Genomic DNA, 27,264 nt, shown 5'->3' with positions numbered 1-27,264 from the left:
CCATTATTGAGGCATTAGGGAAAAGAATGGCAATCAAAATGAATCTCCGCGCCTTGCTTTTCATGTGGATATTAGTAAGTTTTGCCGTTTCTGAGAATTTTGTGGATCACCTTTTTGAAAACTATAGCTCTATGATAAAACCACTAAAAAACCAAAGTGACGTGGTACATGTCAATTTCTATTTTACCATCAATGCGGTTCAGGAAGTTGATGAACGTATGCAGTATATATCATTTTTCGGTTGGTTCAATGTTCAGTGGTATGACGAATTTCTAACTTGGAATCGCACTCAGAATTCCGGATTAGAAACAATTGCAGTACCTTATCAAAAACTTTGGACTCCAGATATATCAATGTGGTATACTGAAAAAGGAATTCATGGGTTGGAACCACACCCATACGTTACAGTGAATTCTGATGGTCACGTGACTTGGTATCCTGGCGGGAAAATGATACTTTCATGTGACATCAAAGTTTCGAGATTCCCATTTGATGAGCAGCGGTGTAAAATAATTGTTAGCGCTTGGCAAGTAAATGACTGGGTCCAAAAACTTGTCCCAAAATCAAGAACAAGTGATGATTCAAAACTTATCACTGAAAATGGTGAATGGATATTTATTAAATTTACCTACACTATAGAGTACTTCCCCGAATTTCATTTGACAACTGTGGGTTACGTCCTTCATTTTAAAAGAAGATACCTATATATCGTTCTGACAATTTTTGTTCCCATAGTCATTCTGGCTGTTTTGAATTCGCTAACTTTCTTTGTACCAGTTGATTCCGGGGAAAGAATAACCTATAGTCTGACGCTTTTTCTGACGTTTACTGTCTTCTTAACCTTATTTGAGCAAACGATGCCACGAAATTCTACGGATGTACCATATCTCACAATATTCGTTGGATTTCATTTGGTCCTTTGTGTTTTAAGTACGATCATTTCTGTTTTGTTGAAACCTATCATTAAACCAAGCGTTAATTATGACCAATCCCGAAAATCCGAGAAACAAACAAGGGAGCAACACATTGGGAATGAAAAGATTGATGAGAATGATAAATCCCTCGAATTTGAAGCAAATGATACACATAGAAGCAGAGCATCTTGTGGTTCCCAGATAACGTCATGTAAAAGGAAAGTTGACATGTGCGTGATTTTGTTTAATATAATCGCGTTAATTTCTTCAACGGTAACTTTATTCATTTTCTATTATATATGATTAATGTAATTAGTCATCTTCTTCTAATGTCATTAAAAATCCATAATTCATACGTTGCTTTGTTTATCTTTTTTAATTTAAATTGATGATAAAATGTAGGTGTTTTTTCGAAACATATCTAATATAATCAAATACCTTACAAAGTGGTTTAGAGAGTCTGCTCTAAAGTAACAAAATAAGGAGTTGATCCTTTCGTTTCGGGTCCGAATCCCACTGTTGTACTTGGGGACAGGTCCTTCAGATGAGACTGTATAAAACCAGGTCATGTGCTGCCGTAAATGCTGACAAGAAAAAGATACCTTGCTGCTCAAGGGGCCTTAGTGCCGAGTATCAGTGAAAAGTTCTGAAGAGGGATGTTCCTTAACAAATAAACAAACAAAAACAGATAGTTTCATAATGATGAATTTAAGAAACAAACAAGAGAACATGTTTTAAAGAAATTGTCATTCAGATTTTCAATTTAACAATATCAAGGTGATTACCAGTTAACCAGTGTACAGCTCGGCGCAATTCACCCCTACTAATGTATTCTGAACCTCTTCTTTTGCGGTGTTCTGCAAATTATAAAATCCGAGGAGTTTTAAGTAGGTCTGGCAGTAGCTTTAGATCTGGCCAGAGTTAGCAAGAATACAGCGAGATAAGACTAATTATTTATGAAACTATGGCTAGGAAGTGACAAGCACGCGGATACATTGTAATTTAAAAAAAATATATATGTTGCGTTTCAATTTTCACCACTCTGTACAAATGTACTTCAAGTTATCTTGAATTCCTTCAAATTTTTTTAAAAGAATCTCTCTATGATATGATTTTCTTCAGTCATGAATTAAAATTTTTTCAAGGACAAATATATATATGGGAATCGAGAATATATTTTTTGCGTAAGATTAGGAAATGAGGCACTAATGCTTTAACTGACAAATCAACTGAATGAGAATTGCATTATGAGTTACAGGAATTTTACGCTGAAAAAAAAAACTCTTCTGACGAGCGGAAAGGCAAAAAGAATATTTTCCCTGTCCATTTCGCAATTAAAAAGCAATGCTTATTCTATTATTTCCATACTCACAGCTTCAAATAATTCATTTGTTCTATATTCTTGGATTTCTTGTTGCTCAATGCCATACTGCAAGCGATTTGCGCCTGTATGAATTCCTTTGAACACATTGTACTATCGGTAAATACAATTTTCAGGTGGATTTTGTGGCCAACAACACTTCATCACGAGTATTCTTATGTAAAAATATGTTTTGTCCACTTAGATATATCTAAATGCTGCTCGTTTTCCATACCCCTGAAGCACAACAAATCAAAATGGCCCGTGATATCTTTCATATTTCTGATCTTTTTTTCTTTCCATCAGAACATTTTCTTTTTATTTATTTCTCCATTAATATTGATCAATGATGACCTAAACAACGTGTTCGAAGTAAAATGTAAATATGTATTTGGTGTAAACGTTGCTATTCATTCAACGATTGGTTAATGGCTCGCAAGATCCGCTGTGCGCATAAATTACAATAGCCTTATAAGGCAAACAAAGATTTGTCAATGTAGATGATATTACACATTTTTACAAGCTTATCGAGCTAATTTGGAAACAACTGTGAGCTCCAATTTTCAGCGTAAATTATCCAAAAAGCAAAGATAAAGTATATTGTTATTACATTTTACACTGGACGTTTTCAAAAGAAACAAACTTTAGCAAATTTCTGTTTACTGCCAATTTCATTTATAAAACCTGTTCTGCCCTATAACATTTGAATGGGTCAATCTAAACTACGTGTCTTGAATTTAAATCACTCTGCAAGAAAACGGAGCATTTTTGAACTTCAGTACGAGGTATAACCTCAATATGTATTTAATATCTTGTGAAGGGTACATATTATCAATAATTAATAACTTAAGGAACTCTTTTAAAAGTCTATGTTTTAATATACAGTTAAAGAATATCATTGAGGAAATTGGCAAGATTCCAGTTCCCCAAGACCAGGACTATTTCCTGAGGCGCAGAGCGTCGAAGGAATTAGTTCTGGTCGCGGGGAACTGGAATTTTGCGAACTCCCTCAATGATATACTTGTTAACTGTTTTATTATACCGATACAGATAGAGAATAACGAATGGCGGGGAATTATTTTCAAGACTAACGCACGGGGACTTAGTCCATTAACATATTAGACCGATACAAAAGTAAAATCTAGAGGATTACAGATAACCGGGGAATAAGCTTCCAAAGCAGGGATTAGCTTGTTTAACTAACGCACGGGGAATAAGTCCATTCACTGAGATTTCTAGGCAATTATTCGCATTTTACTGTCTTACTTTAATATAGGAAAAAATTCAGTAGATGTTAATAAAGGTGATTATTACACCTCTATTGATTTTTCTTTTATAAGAATAATTATGTAGTAAAATGTCAATAATTCCCTACAAACCACAGTGAGTGGACTAATCCCCGTGTGTTAGTCCAATGAGCCAATGCCAGCTGTGGAAGCTAATTACCAGTTATTCGTAATCTTCCAGATTTTTCTTTTGCATCGGTATCATTCTTACTGAATCAAGTGAGCTAATCCCGCCCCAGAAGGTAATTCCCCGCCATTCGTTATTTCTTTATAGGTATAATAAAACAATTAAAAAGTACATCATTGAGGGAGTTGTAAAGATTCCAGTTCCTCTCAACCAGACCTATTTCCCTCAGCTCCGCCTCGAGAAATACTCCAAGCCTTGGAGAACTGGAATCATGCTAACTCCCTTAATGATATAATTTAACTGTATACTCTATCAACAAATGGAATGATGTTACATCTGTATGATTCTACCATAGCAATTTACAAATTAAATTATTCGAGCTTTCTTTCATACAGTTAAGTTGAAATTTTTAAATTGACTTCTAAAAGATGAGTATTTTAAAAAGTACTTTGCACATTTTCGATACTCGTCTTGTTTTTGTCTACATGTAGAGCCGAAAAATGACAATGCTGCATAAGGAAATCATATAAACGGATAGGATAATAAAATACTGTTTATCTTTTAAAAAAGGAAATTATTACTATTTGAAAAGATTCTTTTTACATTTACGGTCTTAAACTAAAACTTAAACTGAAATTATAGGGTTAGAAGTATCTTTCATGATACATATACTAGAGTTCCGAAAGTAACCCTGAAAATGCCAGTTTTTTAATATGGAAAGCTGTAAGACAAATGAGATATATTGTTATCATCTTGCACATTAAAGTCCTTTTTTATATACAGAAAATACAGAGGTTACATGAAACTGCACTGTGTCTAGTGTCTAGTGTTTCTATGTTTAGACAACGTAAAGGGCTGCTTTAAAAAGAATGGATATAAAGGTGTTGCATTAGAAAAGAACGCATGAAAAAAAATACCCACTGGGATCTGCCATTATTTATCAGCCAAGAATGCGTCAAAATCCTACCAATAATATGTGTGAACTATGTTAAAAGTTAGTGGAATTAAATTATAAATCACTTATAAAATATATTTTGTTGCTTCGTTACAGAATTTCGCATTATATCAATGTGACGTTAATTTGCGCGAAAAACCATTAAGATTAAAATTGTACAGAGCTGTATATACATGTATCCGTTTTAGCCAGTTTTAATCATATTTGCCTACGGGACAGTCATTTATACAAGTTATATTTTTGTATCCTTAAAATTATGAATAAAGTAAATATAAGCAATTATGTTCGAATTCTTTCCAAAATATGACAGGACAAATAGAAAATATTTTAAATCAGATATGTGAGTTTTTTCACATTTGTTAAACACACAACGTGTTTTACAGTATCACCCAGACCCCACCTGACAACCAAGCAGTCCGTGGGACTGCTTTGGGACCGCTGTGGGACTGCTCTAAAACGGTTGTTGAATTGCTCTTGGCTCTGTTATACTACTTTATAAAGCAGACGAAACACTTCCAGCAGTATCTGGGACTGCTTTGTTTAACCATGTGTGAAAAAGGTTCTGAGTAACATGATATCTGTGCTCTTTGTGTATTCTGACTTTGTGGACTCCTTGTAGTTGCTTTGATTAATTTTAGCAGACAGGTGTTTAAATTGTTAACAAAAGCAAGGACTTCTTACAAATGTTTAAGAAAAATAGATCATTACAATTATTTAATGTCTTCAGGGCCTGTAAATTTACACAAAAGTAGTCTAATTGTTTTCTAATTAACGTAATTAAAAAGGAATACAGGATATAATTTTATCCCTTGCATAATTAAATACAGGTTTTTCAAAAAAAAAGCTGGGCCTATTTAATGCATTGATGCTGTAAAATTATTTAAAATTATGTAAAATTATATACTCAAAGTTTTTATGTATTATCACTATAAACCTTTATATATAACCTTTTCATTACACAAGATTCAAGTTTTTTTTTATTGATAAAGTAAATAATTACCATACTATAAAGGAGCATTCCACAAGCCTTCAAATTAAACCTAGCAATTTATTAAATAACCATGAAATAAAATTATTCTAGCATTCTTCCGTCACATAAACAATGTGAACAATTATTGTTCAATTATATAATACATGTAATTATTCCTTTGCTGGCATATTGTAGTTTAAGGAAAAAACGGATTGTTTTAGCTGCTTTTTCTTTTGTAAAACGTAGCAGTTTAAAAGCCCATGGTTTGCAGTATCTATAACAGATCCTGTTTTCAAGTAGTCTATTTAAAAGGGATCCGGACAAAGTAAAGTTTGGTAAGGGTGTGATTAGGACCTAACTGTTGTTAAACAAAGTAGTCATGAATCAAAAGAGACATCGTGTATAAAAGCTTTATCGGAAGACCGAAACACATAACTACACTTACGTCCCTGATTAAAAAGTCCCATTACATTTACATTGTTACACTACGTCCATAGAGAAAGGAGGTCCCAAGTTTTTTAATCCAGATTTTTTCTCTTGTCTACATAGTAGTGTACTCAGTGATCGACTACTGGAGTTTTATGAAGAGACTTACTTTTACAATCGACGACTGACTTTTACAGTTTAAACAGAGACAAACTCCTATCACTAAAATGTAAAAGTCAGCCGTCAAATGTAAAAGTAAGTCTCTTCATAAAACTCCGTTAGTATAATAGTAAATCCTTTCTACAATTCTAACTTCCATTGACAAAATAGACAAAAATCAATGCAAAATGTATAGATTAATGATACAGAATTTCTAATGTATATATTGATTGCCTTCATTGCTGAAAATTAAAGAATAATTATTATTTATGAGTTTTCATTTATATTTCTCTGATTTTGTTTTAATTGAACTTTTGAAATAAAATCACTTAACACACTCTACTGTAAAAGGAAATCAACACGTTATTTCAGAAATGACATATAAACAACGTAAATATTTTGCAATAACGTATTTTTTGTTCCATACAAGCGTAAATTGACCAGTTAAGTTTACTTAAAACATTGCTGTGACGTCATGCCTTTGTTCTTGCAGTCTAAAAATTTACCTGTATCCGTCCGATAATGATAATTACCGGTCTGATAATATATTATCAGACGGCAATGATAACAAAATCGGACGGTATTTAAAAACAAAAAGAAGAGTGGAATAAGTTAATTATTTCCACCAATCCCCGACCACCCCCCCCCCCCTCTCCAAAAAAAGGAAAAAAATTAGGGAAAGCAATCGCAAGGAAATTAAGTTGCTACAAACTAGAAAATCCATGAAAAAATCGAGTTTAAACCATCTTCAAAATTGATAATTCCCATCTTTTAAGTGTTTTTGATACAGCACTTTGTATAATCGAATTTAAATCCATTTATGAGAAAAAATCAGCAAATTTATTTTTTTTATAAGGATTGTTTCCAAATGGCTGCACTTGTAAAAGCTGAGAATTTCCATTCTTTAAACTAAAACTCCAGGATGAAAATTAGCATGTTACTTTCCATGGTGACGGTGGTAATTTCAGCCAAAAAAATTTATGCACAAAATAAATAAAAATGTTCCAAAATAAAAAGGAAATCCTTCCCCAACGGACCCCTGTCCTGCTTATCTAAACGACTGCCATTGAATGAATGAAATGAAACAACAGTTCACCCACTCTTTATCTGTCTCTTTTCTTTTGTCCACTTAATAGACGGGTAAAATACAATTGATGCCTAAACTCCCATTGTGTTATTATCGAACTCCTACAGGTAATTTTTGGACATTTAAATGGCAATGTTTTAAGTAAGATATATGCCTCATACTATTCTATATGTAAAATTATCAGACAGTTTTCGGCCCTAACGGGCCTCAAACAGTCTGATAATTTTACATATAGAACAGTATTCGGCGTATATCCATTACTCACATTCAATGCAAAAGAGAATTCGTAATGGATTGCTTTGTTCCTTTTAATTGAGGTAACATTGAATGATGCTCATTGAATTCATCATGTTGAGTATATCTCCGTTTATTGACATTTTATTAATGGAAATCCTAATTGTTAATAGGAATATTTCTAAACAAAATATCTTGACGCTCAAAATTCTTTAGGGATTCAAACAGTTGGCTTTGATTGCAAACAACTGTACAAACAGATTCAAGAAGTCGTGTAATATTTTCTAAATATTTTCATTATGGAGACGTTAGGTACAACTATGACAATCAAAATGAATCTCACTGCTTTGCTTTTGATTTGGATCTTTGTAAGTTATGCCGATTCTGAAAATTTTGTGGATCACCTTTTTGAAAACTATAGCTCTATGATAAAACCAAGGAAAAATCAAAGTGATGTGGTACATGTCAATTTTTATTTTACCATTGAGGCGGTTCAGGAGGTCGAAGAACGTATGCAATATATATCATTTTTCGGCTGGTGTGATGTTCAGTGGTATGACGAATTTCTCACTTGGAATCGCACTCAAAATCTCGGATTAGAAATGATTACAATCCCATATCAAAAAGTGTGGACTCCGGATATATCAATGTGGTATACAGAAAATGGTATCCACGGATTGGAACCACATCCATACGTTACAGTGAGTTCTAATGGTCACATGACATGATATCCTGGCGGGAAATTCATACTTTTATGTGACATCAAAGTTTCGAGATTTCCATTTGATGAGCAGCAATGTAAATTTATCGTTAGTGCTTGGCAAGTAACTGACTGGGTCAAAAAACTTGTTCCAAAGTCCAGAAACTAATCACTAAAAATGGTGAATGGATTTTTACTAAATTTACATATGTAGTACAGTACAACCTTGAATTTCATATGACAACAGTAGTCTATGTGTTTCATTTCAAAAGAGGATACCTTTATATCGTATTAACTATTTTTATTCCTATACTTATGCTGTTTTGAATTCGCTTACATTCTTTGTAGCAGTTAATTCCGGGGAGAGATTAACCTACAGTCTGACGCTTTTTCTGACATTTACCGTCTTCTTAACCTTATTCGAGCAAACAATGCCACGAAATTCCACTGATGTACCATACCTCACAATATTCGTTGGATGCCATTTGCTCCTTTGTGTAATAAGTACGATCACTTCTGTTTTGTTGAATTCTATTGTGAAACGAATTACATATATTAATCATGCACAAGCCTCTAACTCAGAGAAACAGCACATTGAGAATGAGAATAGTGACGAGAATGAAAAAAACATTGAATTTGATCCAAATAATGAGGATGTAGGCAGAGAATCTGGTGGATATTCCCAGGTAACGTCGTGTAAAAAGAATGTCGACATGTGCATGATTTTCTTTAATGTATTTGCATTAATTTCTTCAACAATAATATCATTGATGTTGTACTATCTCTGACGAATGAAATTTATCTTTTAAATTCATTTCGCTTAGTTTATTTACTAACATCCAAATTTGTAATAAAATGTTCTCGCTTTTTCTAACCATATTAAATGTATACAAATCTCTTGTACTGCTACTTTTCTCGCCCGCTTACGAAGTTGTAAAGAGTCTGCTTTAAACAACAACCAAGCGAAACACAGACAGTTTCTTATTTATGCATTTAAAATATATCACTCGTCAACTTTTTAGAAAAGTTCACGCAGAGCCTTTTACTTCAAAACTATTCATTTAATTACAATTTTTATAACATATTTTAATTCATCAATGTTAATGTTTAAACATTTAACGAAAAAACTACTCAAAAAGATACATCGAAGCAATATTTATGACGGACTATTTCTTATGGTGGAAGGATATTAAGCAGATTATTCTGCAAATCTGCACATTAATTATATTGAATATCCTGGAACTTTGGCCTCACTTACTTTTACACGGAGAATATTTTCCGTTATGATATTGCTAAGAATAATTAATATAGGTCTTAATTTATATTTTTAGAAAAAGTTTTACACCTTTCCTTCAACAAACTTTGCCAAAGAATGAAGATATGTCAAATAATTCAAGATAAAATTTACACTTTTTTCTTCACCCGAAAATGACATATTTTGACCAATATTTCAAAATTAACATCACTGACCCCAACTTTCTCTCTATTCTTTCTTTCTTTCTTTTTTTTTTTTTTTTGAGTATGTACTCGATACTTGTGATGATCAGCACTAAAGTTGTAAAAAGCTTGATTTAGGAAAATATAATACCCTAAATATATTACTTTTTTGGTGCGAAAAGTCACACAATAATTTATGCGCATTAAATTGCAAGTTTTGTTCAATGATAAATATCATTCAAACTATTTTACGTAAAATAAAAAGGTATTTATTGCCATAGTTATATCTGATAAAATATAATTAAGATTAAAGTGATTTACCAAAGAGTTTAAATTTAAGTGCAAAAAAGTCAACTTAACTGTAAAGTAGATCAGTAAAATACACACTGACCCCCTATTTTTTCTGCGATTTTGAGTCACATTATATGAGTACTTTCTCAAAAAATCCTTGATTTAACAAAGTTTACGATTAAGGATTAAGAAATAAAAAATTGTCGTTCGGATTCCCAGTTTAATAACATCAAGGTAATTCACAAGTTTAAGCGCCTTTATATCCAATTTTATCAGTTTTTATAATATTTTCCATGGGAATATTTACAGATTTATCGTCATTTATAAACTATATTTTTCTATCCTTTAAAAATAAGAAAAAATTAAAAATGAGCAATAATATTCTATCCAAAATATGACAGGTCAAAAATAAAGTTACTGTAATTTCTTCACATTTGTCAAACACGCTCCATATTTTATGCATCGACTAACATTATTCACCCTGAATTTACAAACATAGTTAGCGTAATAATGAAATAATAAGAAAATTATTTGCATTCCATGCTTATTATACACTTTTTTAATGTTCAACAGTTTCTTCTCTAGTTATTTTATTCCCTCTTAATGCGATAAGTCATAACGGATTTCGCTTGAAAAAAAATGTTAATCCACCAGAACTTGAATATTTGTGCCGAGAAATATGAATAACCACAAAGTCCGAAATATCTGATGTTTTTTAAGCCTCTTCTGGAGTTTGATATTTTATATGCCAAGAAAACGTCAGAACCGGCGCAGGATTACGAAAACTGGAATTTTCGCCTTTCTCCACAAGAGTAAATTATCGATATGTGCGAACCGATGTTAATACCAAGCTCATGAGTTTTCGATAACACAATGCTTTTTGTACTCACCGATGTCGATGAAAAGGAAACACCACTTAACATTTCAATAGAAGACTTCAAGGGTTTTTAAATGCACAAATGAGAAAAATCTATATAATATTAACATCGAATTGTATAATTATTTAATTAACCTTAAAAGGATTTTGGTGAGTACTTAAAGTATTGTACTGTTCATAAGTTGAGTTTGACATTTAATTAGGTTCGCAAGTATCGAAAATCAACCTTAGAATGCCGCCTACTGTTGGAGATGGCGACCAGTTTTCGTCATGTCATTGCTAGAAGCCTGGAAAATGGCATTTAATTCGGACTAATAAACACTAATCGCTCAGGTTTGATACCGATTTAGTTTGTCCGACGCGAAATGTGATTGTTTCATTGTTATTAGTTAATTTTATGATCAAGATACTTTACTAACTGAAAAATGTTCATTTAAGAATGTAAGAGACGGCCATACGTTTTTGGTGCCGCACCAGACAAAAGATGTGTTTGATATTGGAAGTGACGCTTATATTGCAATTTGACGACCTAAGATAGAATCATCGTTGAGTAGATTCTATGGTTGATGCTATAACCTTGTCAGCAAATCATGAATTCTCAAACATGAAATAGTGTTTCAGAAAATGATTTCGTTATGACGTTAAATATGACGTCGACTTTTCCGCCTGATTTCCGCAATGCATTTAAATCTAGTTTCAGTTTGACGGTCATCAATTACATTTAGAGTTAATACAAGATAAAGATAACACACATAGATAACGGGATGAAAAAAATCGGACGGCTTTCCCCATGAAAAAAATAATCGGATAAGGAATAGCTCACATCATTTTTTATCAATTCTTATAGACATGTAGCTATTCAGCATAGTTAAATCATCATTTTAAAGATTAGTTATTGTGTATATCACTATTGTCTTTTAATTTGCTATGGATTTGTGTCACAATGCACAACGTCTAACACCTCTGTAGAAGTATAATGTTAAAACAAGATGTCTCTGCATGGGAAGGTGTGGTCAATGATAAGTTCCCTAAATAAAATTGCAATTCACTACATCCTCTGTTATTAATTTTATAACCATTGTAATCCTATTTAATTCAAGGATGATACATTTATAAGAAAACATACTTAATAGTTAATGTACCAGAGATGTTTAAAACGATTTTACTGACAAAAAAAAGTCTTTTTAAGCGAACGATGTTATATTAAAGTAGGTTAATGATTGATATATTAACAAAATACGAGTTTGAAGCGGGGTTGCCTGAGATGGAGTTAGATACCTGTGGTAAAAATGAGAAGGGGGTGCCCCGTATACGTGACAAGTGTCTGTGACTCTGATACTGAAATTGTGGAAAGTAATAACAAAAATGCCTATGGCTATTTAGGAGTCGTGTTTAGCTTTATTTTATAGCATGATTTATACCTTTAACCGTTTTTACGTTTTAAAATTATCTTTAATTCAATTGGTTTACCATGTAGACAGTATTTCCTGCAAACTGGTACAGGAAGTTATGATTTCAAAATATCCCTAATTTTATTATTTCTTTTCCCTCTTATTTCCCACTTGATTAGTAATTTATGATGCTATAAAATATAATTTGAGTTAGCAGTCTTTTATATTTGAGTTTTAAAATGTGCGCTATTTGTTTCTGATCACCGAGGTGCAAAGAAAATTAAAAGGAAATGTCTTCAAGATTTGTCTTAAATTTTAATATAATTACCAGCATTTTGATTTTGTGTTCCATTTCTTTGAAAGAAACTTATAGCCAAAGCCAAAACTGTTCGTCAGAAGAGGGATGCGTTTGTAAACAGCAAGGGCAATATTACAAAGCTTACTGTGCCGATATTTCCTTGCAGCAAATTCCCGATTTCTATGTGAAAGTGAACTGGATCGACTTGAGCAAAAATAAAATATGTTCATTCAATTCGAACGACTCGGAAAGAATTCCACCAAACATTATTGTTCTGAACCTGACAAACAATTGCATAAAAACTCTTCAGGGATATCCATTTTATAGATTTAAAGAACTGAAGATTCTTAAATTAGACTACAACAATGGAATTAGTTATACAAAGCATAATTTTTATGAAGGGGTTTTCAGAAACATGACATCGTTGCAGGAATTGGATATTAAGAACAGTCCAGCTTCAACTGATCATTGGAAATTTCCAGGAACGATTATTCCTGAGCTAGTTTCTTTGCGAGTTTTAAAAATAAATGGCCTTCCAAACATGACATTCTCTCAGAAGTTAGAGGAATTGCAATATCTTGATATATCTGGAAGGACTGGCAGTTTTTGCTCCATAAGGTATGTGACGAAAAGCTTCTTCGAAAACCTTCCTGCGTTGAAACATGTAGACATAAGTCATTGCCATATCCGTTACATCGAGAAAGGAGTGTTCAGCAAACACCCAAATCTGTCATTTCTTAATATATCAAGTAACCGCGAGATGGGATTTAGCGTTTTACCAAATGTCACGGATTCGTTCGACACAACAAACATCAAAACTTTCATATTTGATTCCATAACCTGCAGCACGGGAGTAGGAACAATACTCAGACATTGCCATTTGCAGAATCTCTACAATACATCTCTCGTAGAACTTTCTGGAGCATTTAATAGACTCGAACAATTCCAGGTAGGTGTGCTGAGAAGTCTTCCAAGGTCACTGAAAGCGATGAAATTGGAAATGAATAGATTTACTCCAGGAAAATACTTATTTGAACTGAGCCAGCTTTCAGGGCTAGAAGTAGTGGATATATCTAGACAATACGAAGGGTTAACTTACCCAACTGTTTGGGCAGATCCTTGTGAAGAAAATGCAGACACTGTTTTGGAAAATGAGTGTACCAGAAATATCCAATATGATCATTTTCTATACAACATTTATAATAATTCAATTGAAAGTATAAATGGCCACTTTAACATATCCAAAACATTCGTAACAATTTTTTTACCTCCGAAACTGAATGAAATTTTTATGTACTCAACTCACATTTATGGTAAATTACGAATGTTTGGTATTCACGGAGAAAATTTGAGGAAAGTTCATCTGCATGATAATAGCTTCTTCGATTGGGAAGGGTCTGTGTTAGGTGTAGATAATATAACATATCTAGACATTTCTAGTAATCATTGTTATAAAGTAACATGTTATTTTTTCATCAATTTGCATTCCCTCCTCACTCTGAATTTATCGAACAATATCTTGGGTCTGTCCTTTGCTGATGATTTAAAGGGAAATATTTTCCAAAGTCAACAAAAACTGAATATCCTCAATATTTCAAATAATCAAATTGAATATCTACCAAGAGAATTTTTTAAACACACAGTTCAAATGATATCCTTGATTATTCGAAACAATAAACTTTCCGATTTTCACTTAAACGTAAATCATATGAGGAATTTGAAGTTCCTAGACTTGGCAAACAACAGGATAAGCTCTTTGTCTCAGGCAGCAATGAACTCACTTCAACAACTTTTAGACAACAAACAAGGCTCACTTACGATTGATCTTTCGGGAAATGTGTTCACATGTTCGTGTCAGTCTCTTAAGTTTTTAAAGTGGATTGCCAAATATAAATATACGTTTAAGAATCTTGAAAATTACAAATGTTCCGAAAACGATTTCGGTTTTCAATTTTCCAAATTAGATGATTCTCTCGAAAAACTCACTAGACTATGTAAGTCTTACCTTTCAATATATTTGTCAACAGCAATTGCTTTAACACTCATTATTTGCATATCATGCGGAGTTGGCGTTTATAAAAACAGGTGGAATTTGCGATATATCATATACAAAACCAAAAAGAGATTTCGTAATCGTGGAAATTTTAATGGAAACATTCAATCAACCGTACATTACGAATATGACGCATATATTTCATACTGTGGAAGTGATAGAAGTTTTGTGTTATCGGAAATGCATCAACAACTTGAAAATGTCCGGGGTTTAAGGCTACTTATTCGTGACAAAATTTTTCTTCCTGGAGAGTCCAAGTCCATCTCTATTATGGAAGGCTTACAAGATAGCTCAAAAGCAGTTTGTGTTGTTTCAAAGCGGTATCTGACATCCAAGTGGCGCGATTATGAACTGAACATGGCAAAAGTTGAAGGCGTCAAAGACAGAGGGAGCATTCGTTTTGTTATTGTTATTTTAATGCCCGATGTGTATAATGGGACTTACCCAAGTAAACTAGCGGATTTGCTGAAACAGGATTGCTACCTGGAATACCCAGAAAACGAACGGGATTATGAAGAATTCTGGGAAAAACTAATACAGAAAATTTCTCAGGATATCTCAGATCTCTAAAGGAAATAGACATTACAAACATTTTAAAACAACATCTTTTACTATGAATTTTTCTTTGACTATAAAAAATAAAGTTCTGGAAAAAATGTACTGAAGGTATTGGGTTTTTTATAATGTTACACCCATGTAATTATTGACCTTTGTTATGTTAAATATATTACTTTTACCAAATCCTAGTTTCCTCCTATAATCAAGAATAGTTTATCACACATCCTTTCTTTTTTCTTTGACAAAATATTGTTCAAGGGCGTTTTCATCAATGTGCATGCACATTTTACGACAATTTGATATTTGAGACCATCTTTAGAAAATTGTTTTGTTGCCCTCTCCCGACAGACTGACTAAAATCGGCCCGACTCAATGCGTTTTTAAATTTTCTGAAAAAAAAATCCTCAACTATCCACCGACCCAATTACTTTACCCTGAGTGGGAAGAGGGCAAGCAAACATTTTTGATTCATTCTAAAGATGGTCTGGGTTCTTTTTAGTAAATGCTTAGTGGCGTTTTACATGTAATTGTTAGACCATAATTTACACACTGAATTGCCGACGGATTCTTTCCGCTATTTCCCTATCATGACAAGATACACACAGTGGGTGTGTTTGATCCGCAGGGGATGCTTACTTCTCTATGGCACCTGATCCAAGCTCTGGTATTTTGGATGGGAAATCTACATCATTTTTAACTTTTTCTTGTTGTATCTTTCTTGCAGATAATGTTTCTTAGCATGTGTGTGCTATTAATAAAAGATCGGAATTTACATTTTTTGATTGTAAAAAGAATGAATAATAAAATTGATCAATCAAAAACCACTGTCTTCCTTATCAGTGACGCCATGATGTAATGATAAAATATTGCAAAAACCTTCTCATGCTATTCTTCACACTTTCTGATTTAACGTGGAAATAAATATTAGACGTCATTATTTGAAGCATGCCTTTATTATAATATTTTGATAGTTAAAATTTTACCAGTGTAACTTTAAAAAGCGTACAATTATCAAATATTATAAGTATTTATAATATAAAATTTAATATTAAATTGAAAAATGTATGTTTTTATCAATTCCTGCTTTTTTTATTTAAATGATTCTGAAGTATTTAAATGAGCGTCGATTACTTGCTTTCATAAGCATTTTAGTTAACAAAAATTGGCAAAAGCAAACTTTATATCATGAGGCTATTTCTAACACTTACAAATCATATGTTATTTTATGAGATGTAATTTGCGACCTGGTGTGGAAAAAAAGTTTAATGGGTTTTACATGTTAAAAAGCTGGCATTTTTAAAAGTTGCTTTCTGAAATCTAGTATCATGAAACATACGCCATATCGAAAAATTTGAAAGTTTCAGACCGTTAATGGAAAATAATTTTCTGTTCAATAGTAACAGTTTGCTATTTTAAGAGATAAAATCATACTGTGATATCCCATCTTTTGGCATAATTTCTTTAAGCAGCATTGTTATTTTTCAATGCCACGTTTCAAGAAATCCAAGACGAGTAGGGTAAAGATGCAAAGTACTCAGAAATATATTGACATATAATCTGTAAAAAGTCTAATTGAAAATTTCAGATAGATAGTTTCAAAGAAAGAACAATAAATTTAATTGGTGAATTTTTTATGGTAGAATTATACAGATGAAACATCATACGATTAATACATGTAATGTCAACTTTGAAACATCTACTTTGAAAACTTGAGATGCTGACTTTACAGAACCTGTACCATTGCATAAGATAATCAATATATATTAGGCTAATGTCTTGAAATAAAGTTTGATAATATAAAGTTTTATTTCTAGAAGAATATGACCTTAATGTGTGCGAAAAATTATGTGAGCTTAAAATGTGTGCGGAGCTGTATGTACTGTGAAGAAATTTTGCACATTTAGTTGTCAATGTATCGATTTAAAGAATATTTTCTTCTACAAAGAATCCAATCACTTGGATTATATATTCGATTTTTCATTTACTCATGTACTGCTATACATATGATACATTATAAGGTTTGGCAGCGACTTTGTTTTAGTAACTTTTTTACAGTCCAAAGAGACTATTTCTACAATCCATTGTCTTGTTTTTAAATCATTATCATTATCGTCGAAAGGTTAAAGTTTTGCTAGGACTTAAAATGAATGCAAATAGAAAATCCAATAATTTTTTATTGCTTTTACCAGTTATCAAATCACACAAACTACAAGACGTTTTCTTTTTTCAATTATACTGCAGAGCTTTTCTAAATCGAATTTATGTTTTCAGTTACAGGTTTTTTGTGAAAAAAGGATGATGTATATATTTTTTGATATCTCATGCATAGAAATATAAAGAATCATGTAAATTTTATTTTGATATAATTGTGTTATTTTTTAAGCTTTTTACAAAATCTCCGAATTATGTCGATAATGAAAATTATAAAACATTACAGGAATTTTATTGATAATGAAAAAATAAAAAACAGTACAGTGCAGCATATATCAAAATCACTTGCTGCATATTTAGGTTGGCAAATTCTTTGGTTTACCTGATGTCGTCAAACTGACTGAGGTAATTTAAAGCGCCCGTTATCTTAAATATTTCCATGTAATCGATTTCTGAACACCCAAACAAAATGGCGCTGTTTAGCGCATCGTTACTCGTAGGTTTGACATTTATTCATTGTACATGGAGTTTGCACTGGTAAGATTTTATTTAATTAATTACAGGCTAATATCTTATTTTTACAAATGTAATAGTTTTCCTAAGAAATGATAAGTATAATTATACTAATATCATACATATATATATTGTGGGACTATTTAAAGATCTAAAGTGAGCTTTTTAAAACATCCACATAAGTTGATAACTTAATATATTATCTATTAAACTTGCGTTAACGTTTGGATCACCAAACTTTCCAAGACAGATAGGAAATAGATTTTGCTATTCAGCATATTTCATTTCATTTCTACAGCGATTAGCTTCGTATTTAATTATCATCTTTTATAAATTGTTTATTTTAAATATGATCATATAATATTTTTTTAATTTCTTACACATATCATAGTCACCCTAACAATGATCACTTCGTACTTTATTTGTTTTATTGAGATCGATAGGGTCATGTTTGTTACATTACTGCGTTCCTAGTCTTCCTGGTACTTGCTGATCGTGAGGGTTATTTACCTTAATTTTCTACTGTCCTTATATATACCACCCTGTGTCACACAGTGACTGGCGTTGATAGACGTAATAAAAATGCTCAATCAGGTTTATAACCGTCCGCTTGTATTATTCAAGAACTGAAAGCAAATACTAAAAAACTTCCTTACACTTTTATGACTAGCCCTCGAAAAAGCCAAATATTACCTTGTTGGATAAGATATCGATCTCAAATAGATTTTTTTGTCAAAACTTCGACGGTATAAGATAAGCTTATTTAAAATATGCATCATTTTCCGATAACAATTTTTATGAATACATGTTTTAAAGTGTTTGAATAGACGTTTAAGACAGTGATTTGAAGGAGAAAGGAAGTATATAATATGTGTAATACAGAAAACAATTTGGATCAAATACTTCATTTTTTTTTTTTTATTATTTTGTCGTAGGACAAATAATTACTATAAAAAAGAAATCATTGATAAATTAGAGGAATACAATAAAAAAAAATGCAACTTGTTTCATATCTTTTATTTTGTCTAAGAACCTAGTAAAACTTTACTTTAAGAAAGAGATGCAGAAAAGTATATTGAATGAACTTTTTTCGTCCAATTAAGGGTACTTACCACAAACAAAAAATAGATGCTCGGGTTGATATATATTTTTTGACTGATTTTGATTTGTAATGACATAAATAATAAATCCCGGAAATAAAAAGAAATCGTAGGTTTTCCTTGGTGCTTAGATTTGAGATTTTATTTTGCCTTCTATATAATTCCATACAAAATTTTGCACAATTTTTGAATTTTATGACAAAATCTTATATAATTCTCTCACTCTACTTGGTAAACATTATTCAGGATGTCAATTTAAATGTAAATCCATGAAAAATAATGCTGATATCTGAAAAGAGTTTGTTTGTGTTATTTATCCTTAAATGCATTTATAACAATTCAAAAATAAAGCAAATTCAGTTACACAAAATATGTATTAGATAATGTTTTTTTCTCCTATTTTTTAATTCAAAACGTAAAAAGCTTTACTTTGGTCTGAAAAACCCTTTTGTAATATTTAATTAGAAGTTCGAATGTTGGATACATATCGGATATACAGTTGCTTTCAACCTTTGTAGTACCATATAATGTATAAACTCCATATTTCCTCACCAGTTTACAATTACAGGTATCAAACTTTGGCACCCCTGGGATTAAATCACTGCCCAGAATCAGGGGGAGAGGGAAATTTCTGCTATGATCTGATCCAGTCCAGTAACAACTGTTCCTATATCTGTGAATACGCCAGACCTCTGGAATTCTTCTTCCGAGACATGTGAGTATTTAACATGATTATGAGTATTTAATCAGAGTATGACTAAGTACAAAAATACAAAAATTTGAATAATGAACGAAGAAACATTTGAACAAATAAAGAAAAAAAATCATAAAAAGAATATGATAGGACAATAAAATGGCAGAAGTAAACTTAATTCACACGCTCTCATTAGAGATTTGATAAAGTCTTCAATTCAGAATGATTTATGGTATCCTATAACCCGTGAATAGTAGCCAATAAAATAGTCAGAATTGCTCTTCAAATACGAATTAAGTTAAAAGTTACAAATAATCTGTCATGTCTTTTTCTCTGTTCAAAATAACAAAATAAATAACTCTTTTTGTTACTTATATTGGTTTTTAAAGAGATAAGTTACCATGCAAGATATAAATTAAGAAAAATAGAGTGATATATGTGTAAGAGGTAACAGAGGTACAGTGAGCACTGAGCTCACTAATTGATACCCCCGCCTCTCATATGGTTATAAACGCAAAGTCCATATTTTTCTCTGTGAGACACGGAATAATAGTTAGATCAAAAAGTAAAATAGATGGAACGCAACGCCACTATGTAGTAAGAATCTGTAAAAGTATCTTTTAATTTCATTAAGTGGTATAGGAGGAGTTGCGGGTAAGAGATGGGTACAGTGCTCGACCAGTGATGTCCATTGGTCGCCGATTGCATTTTTAAAGTGACGAAATGAAATTTAAAAGTGAATTTTTTTTCTAAATATACCATCCAAGAGTGTGCTTTCCTGGCTGGTTAGCTTCTTTGTATTCAATAAATACAGTTTAGTCCCTTTTTTATTTAATGCAAGCAGAGGTGTGAATTTGGGGTGCGAAAACTGAAAACAACATGTATAGGAACGCACACAGCTGGCTAAGTAACTAGATTGGATCATAAAAGGGATAAAATATTGCTTGAAATGATATGATATTGATTATACAAGAAGAGGCAAAGTGTGTTTAATGAAGATATATAAATAGATAATTTTAAAAAACTTTTAATCAGTTAAATTTGGATCTAAATACAAGAATTTTTAAAACATAAAGTATGGAAACGAAGAAAATTGCAGAGCATGGCTTCTATTTTTACCTGATTAAAATTGAAAATAATGCGTACAATATGCCGTAAAACGACAAGGAGTGAAATGATATTGCTTGGAAACTAAAGTATATCTTTCAATTACACTTATTATTAAGTCTATTAATTCACATGCATACACTTAGTCTGTCAGGGACAGATGATGCAAAAAAATGGATGCATGCATTGTTGTGTTTAAGGTCATTTTTGTTGCAAATGGTGCAAATAAGATCAGAATTCGTTTTAACCGTAAAATTTTACAAAGATTTGTTAAGAATTTTGCCGGGGACCCAGAAGAACTTCGTTATATCCGTGAATTCGCTATGTCCGTGTTCGTACTAAACGAGATTTACTGTGCTTTTTTTATTTAAAGAAAAAAAAGAAAAAAACAAAATACTACTTAACAATTTTAAAACAATGTTTAAGATACAAATTAAAATAAAGAAAATTTTAGAAAATTATCTTTTAAGAGTAATGAAGTTATGGTGTTAGCGCGCGTTAGCTAATGGAAGATGTTTACTTGATAAAAATGAAAAAAAAAAGAAACACTTTCAAAAATGAAGCATGCAACTCTGTTTTTAAAACAATTTCCAATTACCCAAAAATGATATTCTACAACTTATGTTTAATCAAAATTTTATGACTCTATATTTATGAATATTAGTTCTACCTCTTACTCATACATTATAACATATGCCATTGTATGTCAGATATAATCTTTGCGAACATCCCGATTGGGCATCGTCTAAGAATGTTCGGTGCCATTACTACCAGTGCCAGAGAAAGTGTTGCAGTGGCTGGGCGCTGGATGACTATGGAAGATGCACAGTCGGTAAGACTTCAAATATTGCAATGACGTAATATATATGCATTTATACATGTATGAAGTGATGGTTTGCTTTATCGTGACCGAAGACCATACCGAGGACAGATTTCAGTCAATAATTTGATTCTGAATATCTTAATTTTTATTCGCAACAAGAATATCAACAGTTTCGTTTAAAGTCATCATTTTGCAAGTTCTATGGTCGATACAATGACCTTGGCAGCAAATACAGTTTATCATTGAGTCAAATCCTGACTAAAGTTTTTCATGCTAATTGTTAGTCCATTATTTATACACTGAATTGACGACCCGTTATTTCCTGATAATGACAAGGAGCACACGGCGGGTGTGACCGGTCAGTAGGGGATGCTCATTCCTCCATGGCACCTGATCTCACCTCTGATGTTTCCGAGGTCTGTGTTTGCTCGGCTCTTATTTTGTATTGTTTTCTAGATCGAATACTGTTCGTTATCTCCATATCCTTCTTCGACGTATTTGTTAAAACATTTCTTGCTTTCTGCATTTTTTTAATTTTAAACGATTGTTTATCAGTATTTTTCAAAAGTTTTTAATGAAATTTTCATATGTTTTTAGCCTGTTTATAATCTTAAGACAAGGAGTATCATTCAAATGCTAAATTAAACATTTTTAAACAAATTTTCATTTTATGCGTCAAATGATACACTGTAAAAATTCAATCTTTCAATCAAATAAAAACACGATGATTCGTATTTGCATATTTTTCTGTGTTTCAGAAAGTAGTGGAATCGAATGTCTTAATGGTGGGACACCATTTGGTGATCAGTGTCTCTGTCCAACTCATTTCTCGGGCAAACAATGCGAAACAGGTAAAAATCTAATCACTTCAGAATATGATTATGATATGAAATCTTTTTTTTTTAATTATATATTTATGAGTTTTAAATATATCATCTTTTTATGTAGATATTTTGATTTTTAGAAATAAAGTTAAACAAAATTAGCAATGTTTAATTAAAATTATCAATATTAAGCCATCTGTGGAGGAGAATGTTTGAATGGCGGGGAATGTAGGCAAGTCGATCCCCTGTCAACTCCGAAGTGTATCTGCACCGCCAATTTTACGGGACATTTCTGCGAAAAAGGTTAGTAATATTTCAAGCATATTTTTTGGAAAAGAAATGAAAACTATGAATGTTTTCATGAAGATATATTTTATATATTCATGTATAAGCCTCAGCAAATATCTAATTAGTGACATAATACTTTGCCCAAAAATTGTGAATCCACTAAATTTATTTGATTTTCATTTCAAAATGAATGTAGTATGGAATATTCTTTTTACATCAGTATCTTGAAAAAAATAAATATTAATATTTAAACCCTAAGGATTTCATAGAAGATTCTGTAATTAGGAATTACTTTTTATGGAAGGTTCAATGTCTTTGTTGGGTACAAAGTTAAACTTTTCCTAATACATGATTTAAGTCTATGATTATTATTATTTGTTTCACTCACGTTCAGCTGTGTGTGGTGACGGTTGTCTAAATGGCGGTTCCTGTATTTCTCAGTATTATGGAGTAGTTTGTAAATGTCAACATGGCTTCCTTGGACCTCGATGTGAAAAAAGTAAGCATTATAGTGATCATTAATAAAATATGCTCCTATGTGTTTTATAACACATGTATATTTATAAAATGTTTGCTGTTTCGGTTGTAAGGCGTTCCATCTTCCCTGGCCATTCACTTTATACAGACTTTTCCATACAGCTCTATTCCCCTTTAAAGTCTATTATAAATTAAATCTTCATTTGTTTAGTTAAGAAGATTTTAATTCCATATCAGTCATAGAATTAAATGATTATAATTACTCTTAAATCTTTTTCCAGTTTTGAGTTTTTTACCTTTAATATAACTGGTTGTAATATTTGATAGGGCGTTGTGATAAATGCCATTTTGTCCACGAACATTATGACACTTCATGCTTGCATACCTGCAAGACCGATTTTGACTGTCAGAAAGAGGAAACATGCTGTGAACATGAAGGAAGGAATGTCTGTGTAGTTAAAAGAGAGGTATACATATGTACAAACAACATGAACAACTTAAATGTCTCGTTTATATGATATATTTGAATATTTTACCTTTTCTGTTATCGCCTTTTATTTCAGTCTTTTTAATCTTAAATCATAAACAATGCTTATACAATAAATTTGCTAATCTTAAGACGCAATAGCCTATACCTCTGCTATTCTTTTTACAATGTGAAAACACGATGTATTCAACTGAAACTGTCTATCTTTTAGAAAGCCTACCAAAAATGTTACCATGGGGATAAATCCGGTTATGTCGGTGAAATTGTAAATATATTTGGTAAAAAGTGTCGCTGCATGCCGGGGCGTTTTTGGGGTCATTTTCATTGTGGTGAAGACGTTTGTGAGGATGATAATGATAAAGAAGAGAACACGTGTCTCAAAAATGGGGATGGAATATTGCCAGATAATGACAAGATTGAAGAAGATATTTCTGGTAATCTTTCTATTTTCTGAAATCACAGGTTTATCTTTTGATCTCTGTATTAGTTTTCTATTTCATAATAATAGAAAGGAAAGATGTTTAAATGCTCTTTTGTTATGGCCATTAAACATAATGAGTAATTAATCTTCATAGAATTCTGTTATTTTTTAATTTAAGATGGCGGCTTGCTCTATGAACGTAAGTGAAATATAAACATAAGTCGCTGATTAACATTTAATTACTGAAATCATGTTAGGTTTTTACAAACAATTCACAAGAATGAAGATTTATCAGTAGTTTCAGAATGTTGAGCTTTGACATTTCCTTAAGAATATTCTAGCTTTGGTAAATGACTTCAAAAATCTTCATCTGTCTATTATCTTTTATATTTTTTGACTATGTAGGTCCCCGAATTTATAATTGTCCACCAGAATATTCAAGAGTATTGGTAGAAGTGCAGGAGAATTCCAATGTAGCTCTTATGTATCACCAATTCAAAGCAAAGGATTATCTTGGAGAAGATCTTCAAGTTTATGTTAGCCAACAGAAGTTCTACGCCTTGAACTGTTCTTGTGGTCAAAGGGTTAGGGCCAATGCAACTGCAGTTGATCGACATGGTGGCAAAACAACCTGTTGTTTCACAGTGCAGATTGTTGGTGAGATTGAGCGCATGTTTCATTAAAGCATCTGGACTTTGATCATAAATTTGTTTTAAAGTAAAGCCCTGACAGAAGTGCAAGAGATTTTCGGCTTTACATTTATAATTCAGTAATATTTTGTTAAGAACATTTACCGATGCTTTACTTAAAAACTCACTCGTATCAATAGTATACTACTTTATAAGATAATTATGTGTGACCTATTTTATCTAATTTTAGACCATCATCCTCCAAAACTTTCTCACTGCCCCGCGGATATATACGCCATAGCAGGTGAAAGGATATCCTGGACGATTCCCAAGGCCACAGACAACGTGGGTATAAGGGACCTCTGGATAGAGCCTAGAGTCCATAACGGATCGCGTATTGACGCGGGTGATCACATGTTTCGTTATGTTGCTGAAGATTGGCATGGCAACAAGGCAGAATGCAGGTTCCTTGTCAGTATAAAGGGCGCTGGTATGTAAATGAGATACGATAGTTATCTTAAGCTTACGAACAACATTTTCAAATGCTTAGTTGAAAATGGACTACACAACATAAAATTGTTATATTTGACCGAGATAACTTTTTTAATGCAATATATGTGAAGAAAAGTGAAACTGTATCTAATTTACATTGTATCAAAATATTTACCTGATTGTAAAATTTAGCATATAAAATATAGATTTAATTTACGATTGACGTAAATACAGTATTCCTCATGAAAAGCATAGTTAACCATTTCTTGGTACATTTTGTACCATATTTATTTAAGTTCTTAGCTTTTCAAACCAATGGTGATTTTCAGACTCCTCTGAGAGCGGATGGTCTTCTGAATTAAAGTCCAGAGTTACAACAAACACTCCTGTTATAATAGGTATGTTGGAATCTCTACAATAATCAATTTTATCCTTATATTTCATTGCATTGTTTAAAAAAATTGTATTAAATCAGTTAAACAGAAGAATTTTTTTTTTGTAAAATTACTTAGCAAATTGAGAGCTAGTACAAATCATACATTATAAGCAATAATTATTAAATTGATAATTTTTTCCTAAATAGAAATTTTAAGAAATTTAAAAAAAGAAATGAAAAAAAAATTCAATCTTTATATATAAATGGATTCCTGCAAACGTTTTAAAATGCAGTACATGTCAGGAAGGTGTTACGAACTCTTTATCATCTTTATTTTAGGAGCAAGTGTTGTTTGCATCATGGCTATCGCTCTTTTGGTCATACTTGTGGTGGTTTTTCGCCTCTGTAGAAGAGCCGCGGTTCTAAGGAATCGACCATCAAGGACTCGTGGTACAGTTATCGCCACCGCTTCATCACAGCAGTTTGACGCATGCTTATCCGAACCTCCGCCGTATGAGGTCGCTGCAATAGATAAACTTCCGGATTACAAACCACGTGATGACCCACCTGTATATGAAGACATTTGCGATGACAAGAAAAACAGTGACGAAATCGGTGGATGTACCAATCCAATCTACACAATATCGGGATCAAATGAGAATATCCACGGAGTCTCGGTGAATCCGAATTCTACTGTTACTGATGTTTAGCATGCTCGGTGAAATAATTTTGTTTTCCCTTCTTTTGTAGCATAATATATAACCTCTGTGTATTCTGTGATTTCAGATTACTTTTTCATAAGTTGAAATGATTGATTCCTTATTTTAATAGTTTTTATTGTTGCATTTTCTGACATTATTATGTGTCATTGTGTCTTTTAAAAATATCAAACTTGATGAGCTAATAAGTGGCAGATTTTGATTACTTTACCAAAACGATTTTGAATAAGGCAACACAAATTTAACATCATATGCAATCAACAATTGTATATATATATTTAAATATTAATCTAAATTTGAATTATTTTTAGAGCTTAAAATAAAATCTTATTCCTTTTGTAAAATTGTTACTTTGTTAATTTTCTTTTAAGATTAAATAAAATTCAATCTATCAAGTGTTTTCATGTTTTACACAATTTTTATTTTCATCTTGCGAATAGAAGTTTTAAAAATATGCTTTGGGCACGGATAAAAAAAATGACATAGATCTAAGGTAGTGAATCAAAATTTTATTTCACTTTGATGCTAGTTATAAACTGAAATTCTTAACATGAAATGTACTGTACATCTACAAGATAATATAATGCGACAAAATCTACCTTGGAAAGATGCATCATGAATGTATAAACCTCTATGGTTTTCAAACATTCTTCATAAATTTGATGAATTATTCTTATCATATCTCTGTCTATATTATTCAAATTCCTTCTAAAAATTTAATAAGCTGAATAGGTATGTATCGTATTTGATTACCACAATTGATAATTCGATAAATTGAATGCAAAAACATTGTCATTTCAATGAATTATGCAGACACATCAAACTTTACGTACTGCGAAACATGAGGTCAAATAAAACAGAATATTCTGAGACAAGTAAAAAAAAAAAGGCTTTTATTATAAGAAGCTATCTGACCATAAAAACCATAAAATTAAAAGCAAAATGATTAGCTTTCTCCTCCACAGCAGCTGATACCACCTTATGTTTTCAGAGGTGCATCTTTTCTCTACTCAAACTTGAGAATAGGTAAACTTTTCAGA

The 27,264-nt window shown here is 31.8% G+C and overlaps 3 protein-coding genes across 3 annotated transcripts; all 3 read left to right on the top strand.

The window, feature by feature from the left end:
- The first annotated feature begins 26 nt into the window (after positions 1 to 26).
- On the top strand, positions 27 to 11,128 carry LOC134269025 (acetylcholine receptor subunit alpha-like). Its single transcript, XM_062751248.1, has 3 exons — positions 27 to 1,125; positions 8,789 to 8,904; positions 11,027 to 11,128. The coding sequence occupies exons 1-3, from the start codon at positions 27 to 29 to the stop codon at positions 11,126 to 11,128; spliced, it is 1,317 nt and encodes a 438-aa protein (XP_062607232.1).
- A 3,092-nt stretch (positions 11,129 to 14,220) lies between these two features.
- LOC134269024 (toll-like receptor 4) lies at positions 14,221 to 15,161 on the top strand. The gene is made up of 2 exons (XM_062751247.1): positions 14,221 to 14,365; positions 14,540 to 15,161. The coding sequence occupies exons 1-2, from the start codon at positions 14,221 to 14,223 to the stop codon at positions 15,133 to 15,135; spliced, it is 741 nt and encodes a 246-aa protein (XP_062607231.1). The 3' UTR covers positions 15,136 to 15,161.
- Positions 15,162 to 17,672: 2,511 nt separating this feature from the next.
- Positions 17,673 to 26,615, top strand: LOC134269030 (uncharacterized). The gene is made up of 13 exons (XM_062751253.1): positions 17,673 to 17,811; positions 19,456 to 19,602; positions 21,399 to 21,520; positions 22,270 to 22,362; positions 22,528 to 22,638; positions 23,018 to 23,122; positions 23,428 to 23,567; positions 23,799 to 24,021; positions 24,187 to 24,207; positions 24,414 to 24,665; positions 24,888 to 25,127; positions 25,459 to 25,527; positions 25,845 to 26,615. Exons 1-13 carry the CDS (start codon positions 17,744 to 17,746, stop codon positions 26,213 to 26,215), a joined length of 1,962 nt encoding a protein of 653 aa, XP_062607237.1. The 5' UTR covers positions 17,673 to 17,743; the 3' UTR covers positions 26,216 to 26,615.
- The last annotated feature ends 649 nt before the right edge of the window (positions 26,616 to 27,264 follow it).

This window comes from Saccostrea cucullata, unplaced genomic scaffold, assembly GCF_032062105.1.
Source record: "Saccostrea cucullata isolate Sc308-1 unplaced genomic scaffold, CSIRO_AGI_Scuc_v1 ctg2293, whole genome shotgun sequence".
In the NCBI taxonomy this organism is placed as follows: Eukaryota; Metazoa; Mollusca; class Bivalvia; order Ostreida; family Ostreidae; genus Saccostrea; species Saccostrea cuccullata.
This window is presented reverse-complemented; position numbering and strand designations above follow the sequence as displayed.

Coding starts and splice junctions, on each gene's coding strand:
- LOC134269024 (XM_062751247.1), top strand. CDS start 14,221: ATGAGGAATTTGAAGTTCCTAGACTTGGCAAACAACAGGATAAGCTCT. Junction 14,366..14,539: donor AAATGTGTTCACATGTTCGT/GTCAGTCTCTTA, acceptor ATTTGTCAACAG/CAATTGCTTTAACACTCATT.
- LOC134269025 (XM_062751248.1), top strand. CDS start 27: ATGGCAATCAAAATGAATCTCCGCGCCTTGCTTTTCATGTGGATATTA. Junction 1,126..8,788: donor TGGTTCCCAGATAACGTCAT/GTAAAAGGAAAG, acceptor ATCATGCACAAG/CCTCTAACTCAGAGAAACAG. Junction 8,905..11,026: donor AATCTGGTGGATATTCCCAG/GTAACGTCGTGT, acceptor ACATTTAATTAG/GTTCGCAAGTATCGAAAATC.
- LOC134269030 (XM_062751253.1), top strand. CDS start 17,744: ATGGCGCTGTTTAGCGCATCGTTACTCGTAGGTTTGACATTTATTCAT. Junction 22,363..22,527: donor GGGCAAACAATGCGAAACAG/GTAAAAATCTAA, acceptor ATCAATATTAAG/CCATCTGTGGAGGAGAATGT. Junction 23,123..23,427: donor TGGACCTCGATGTGAAAAAA/GTAAGCATTATA, acceptor AATATTTGATAG/GGCGTTGTGATAAATGCCAT.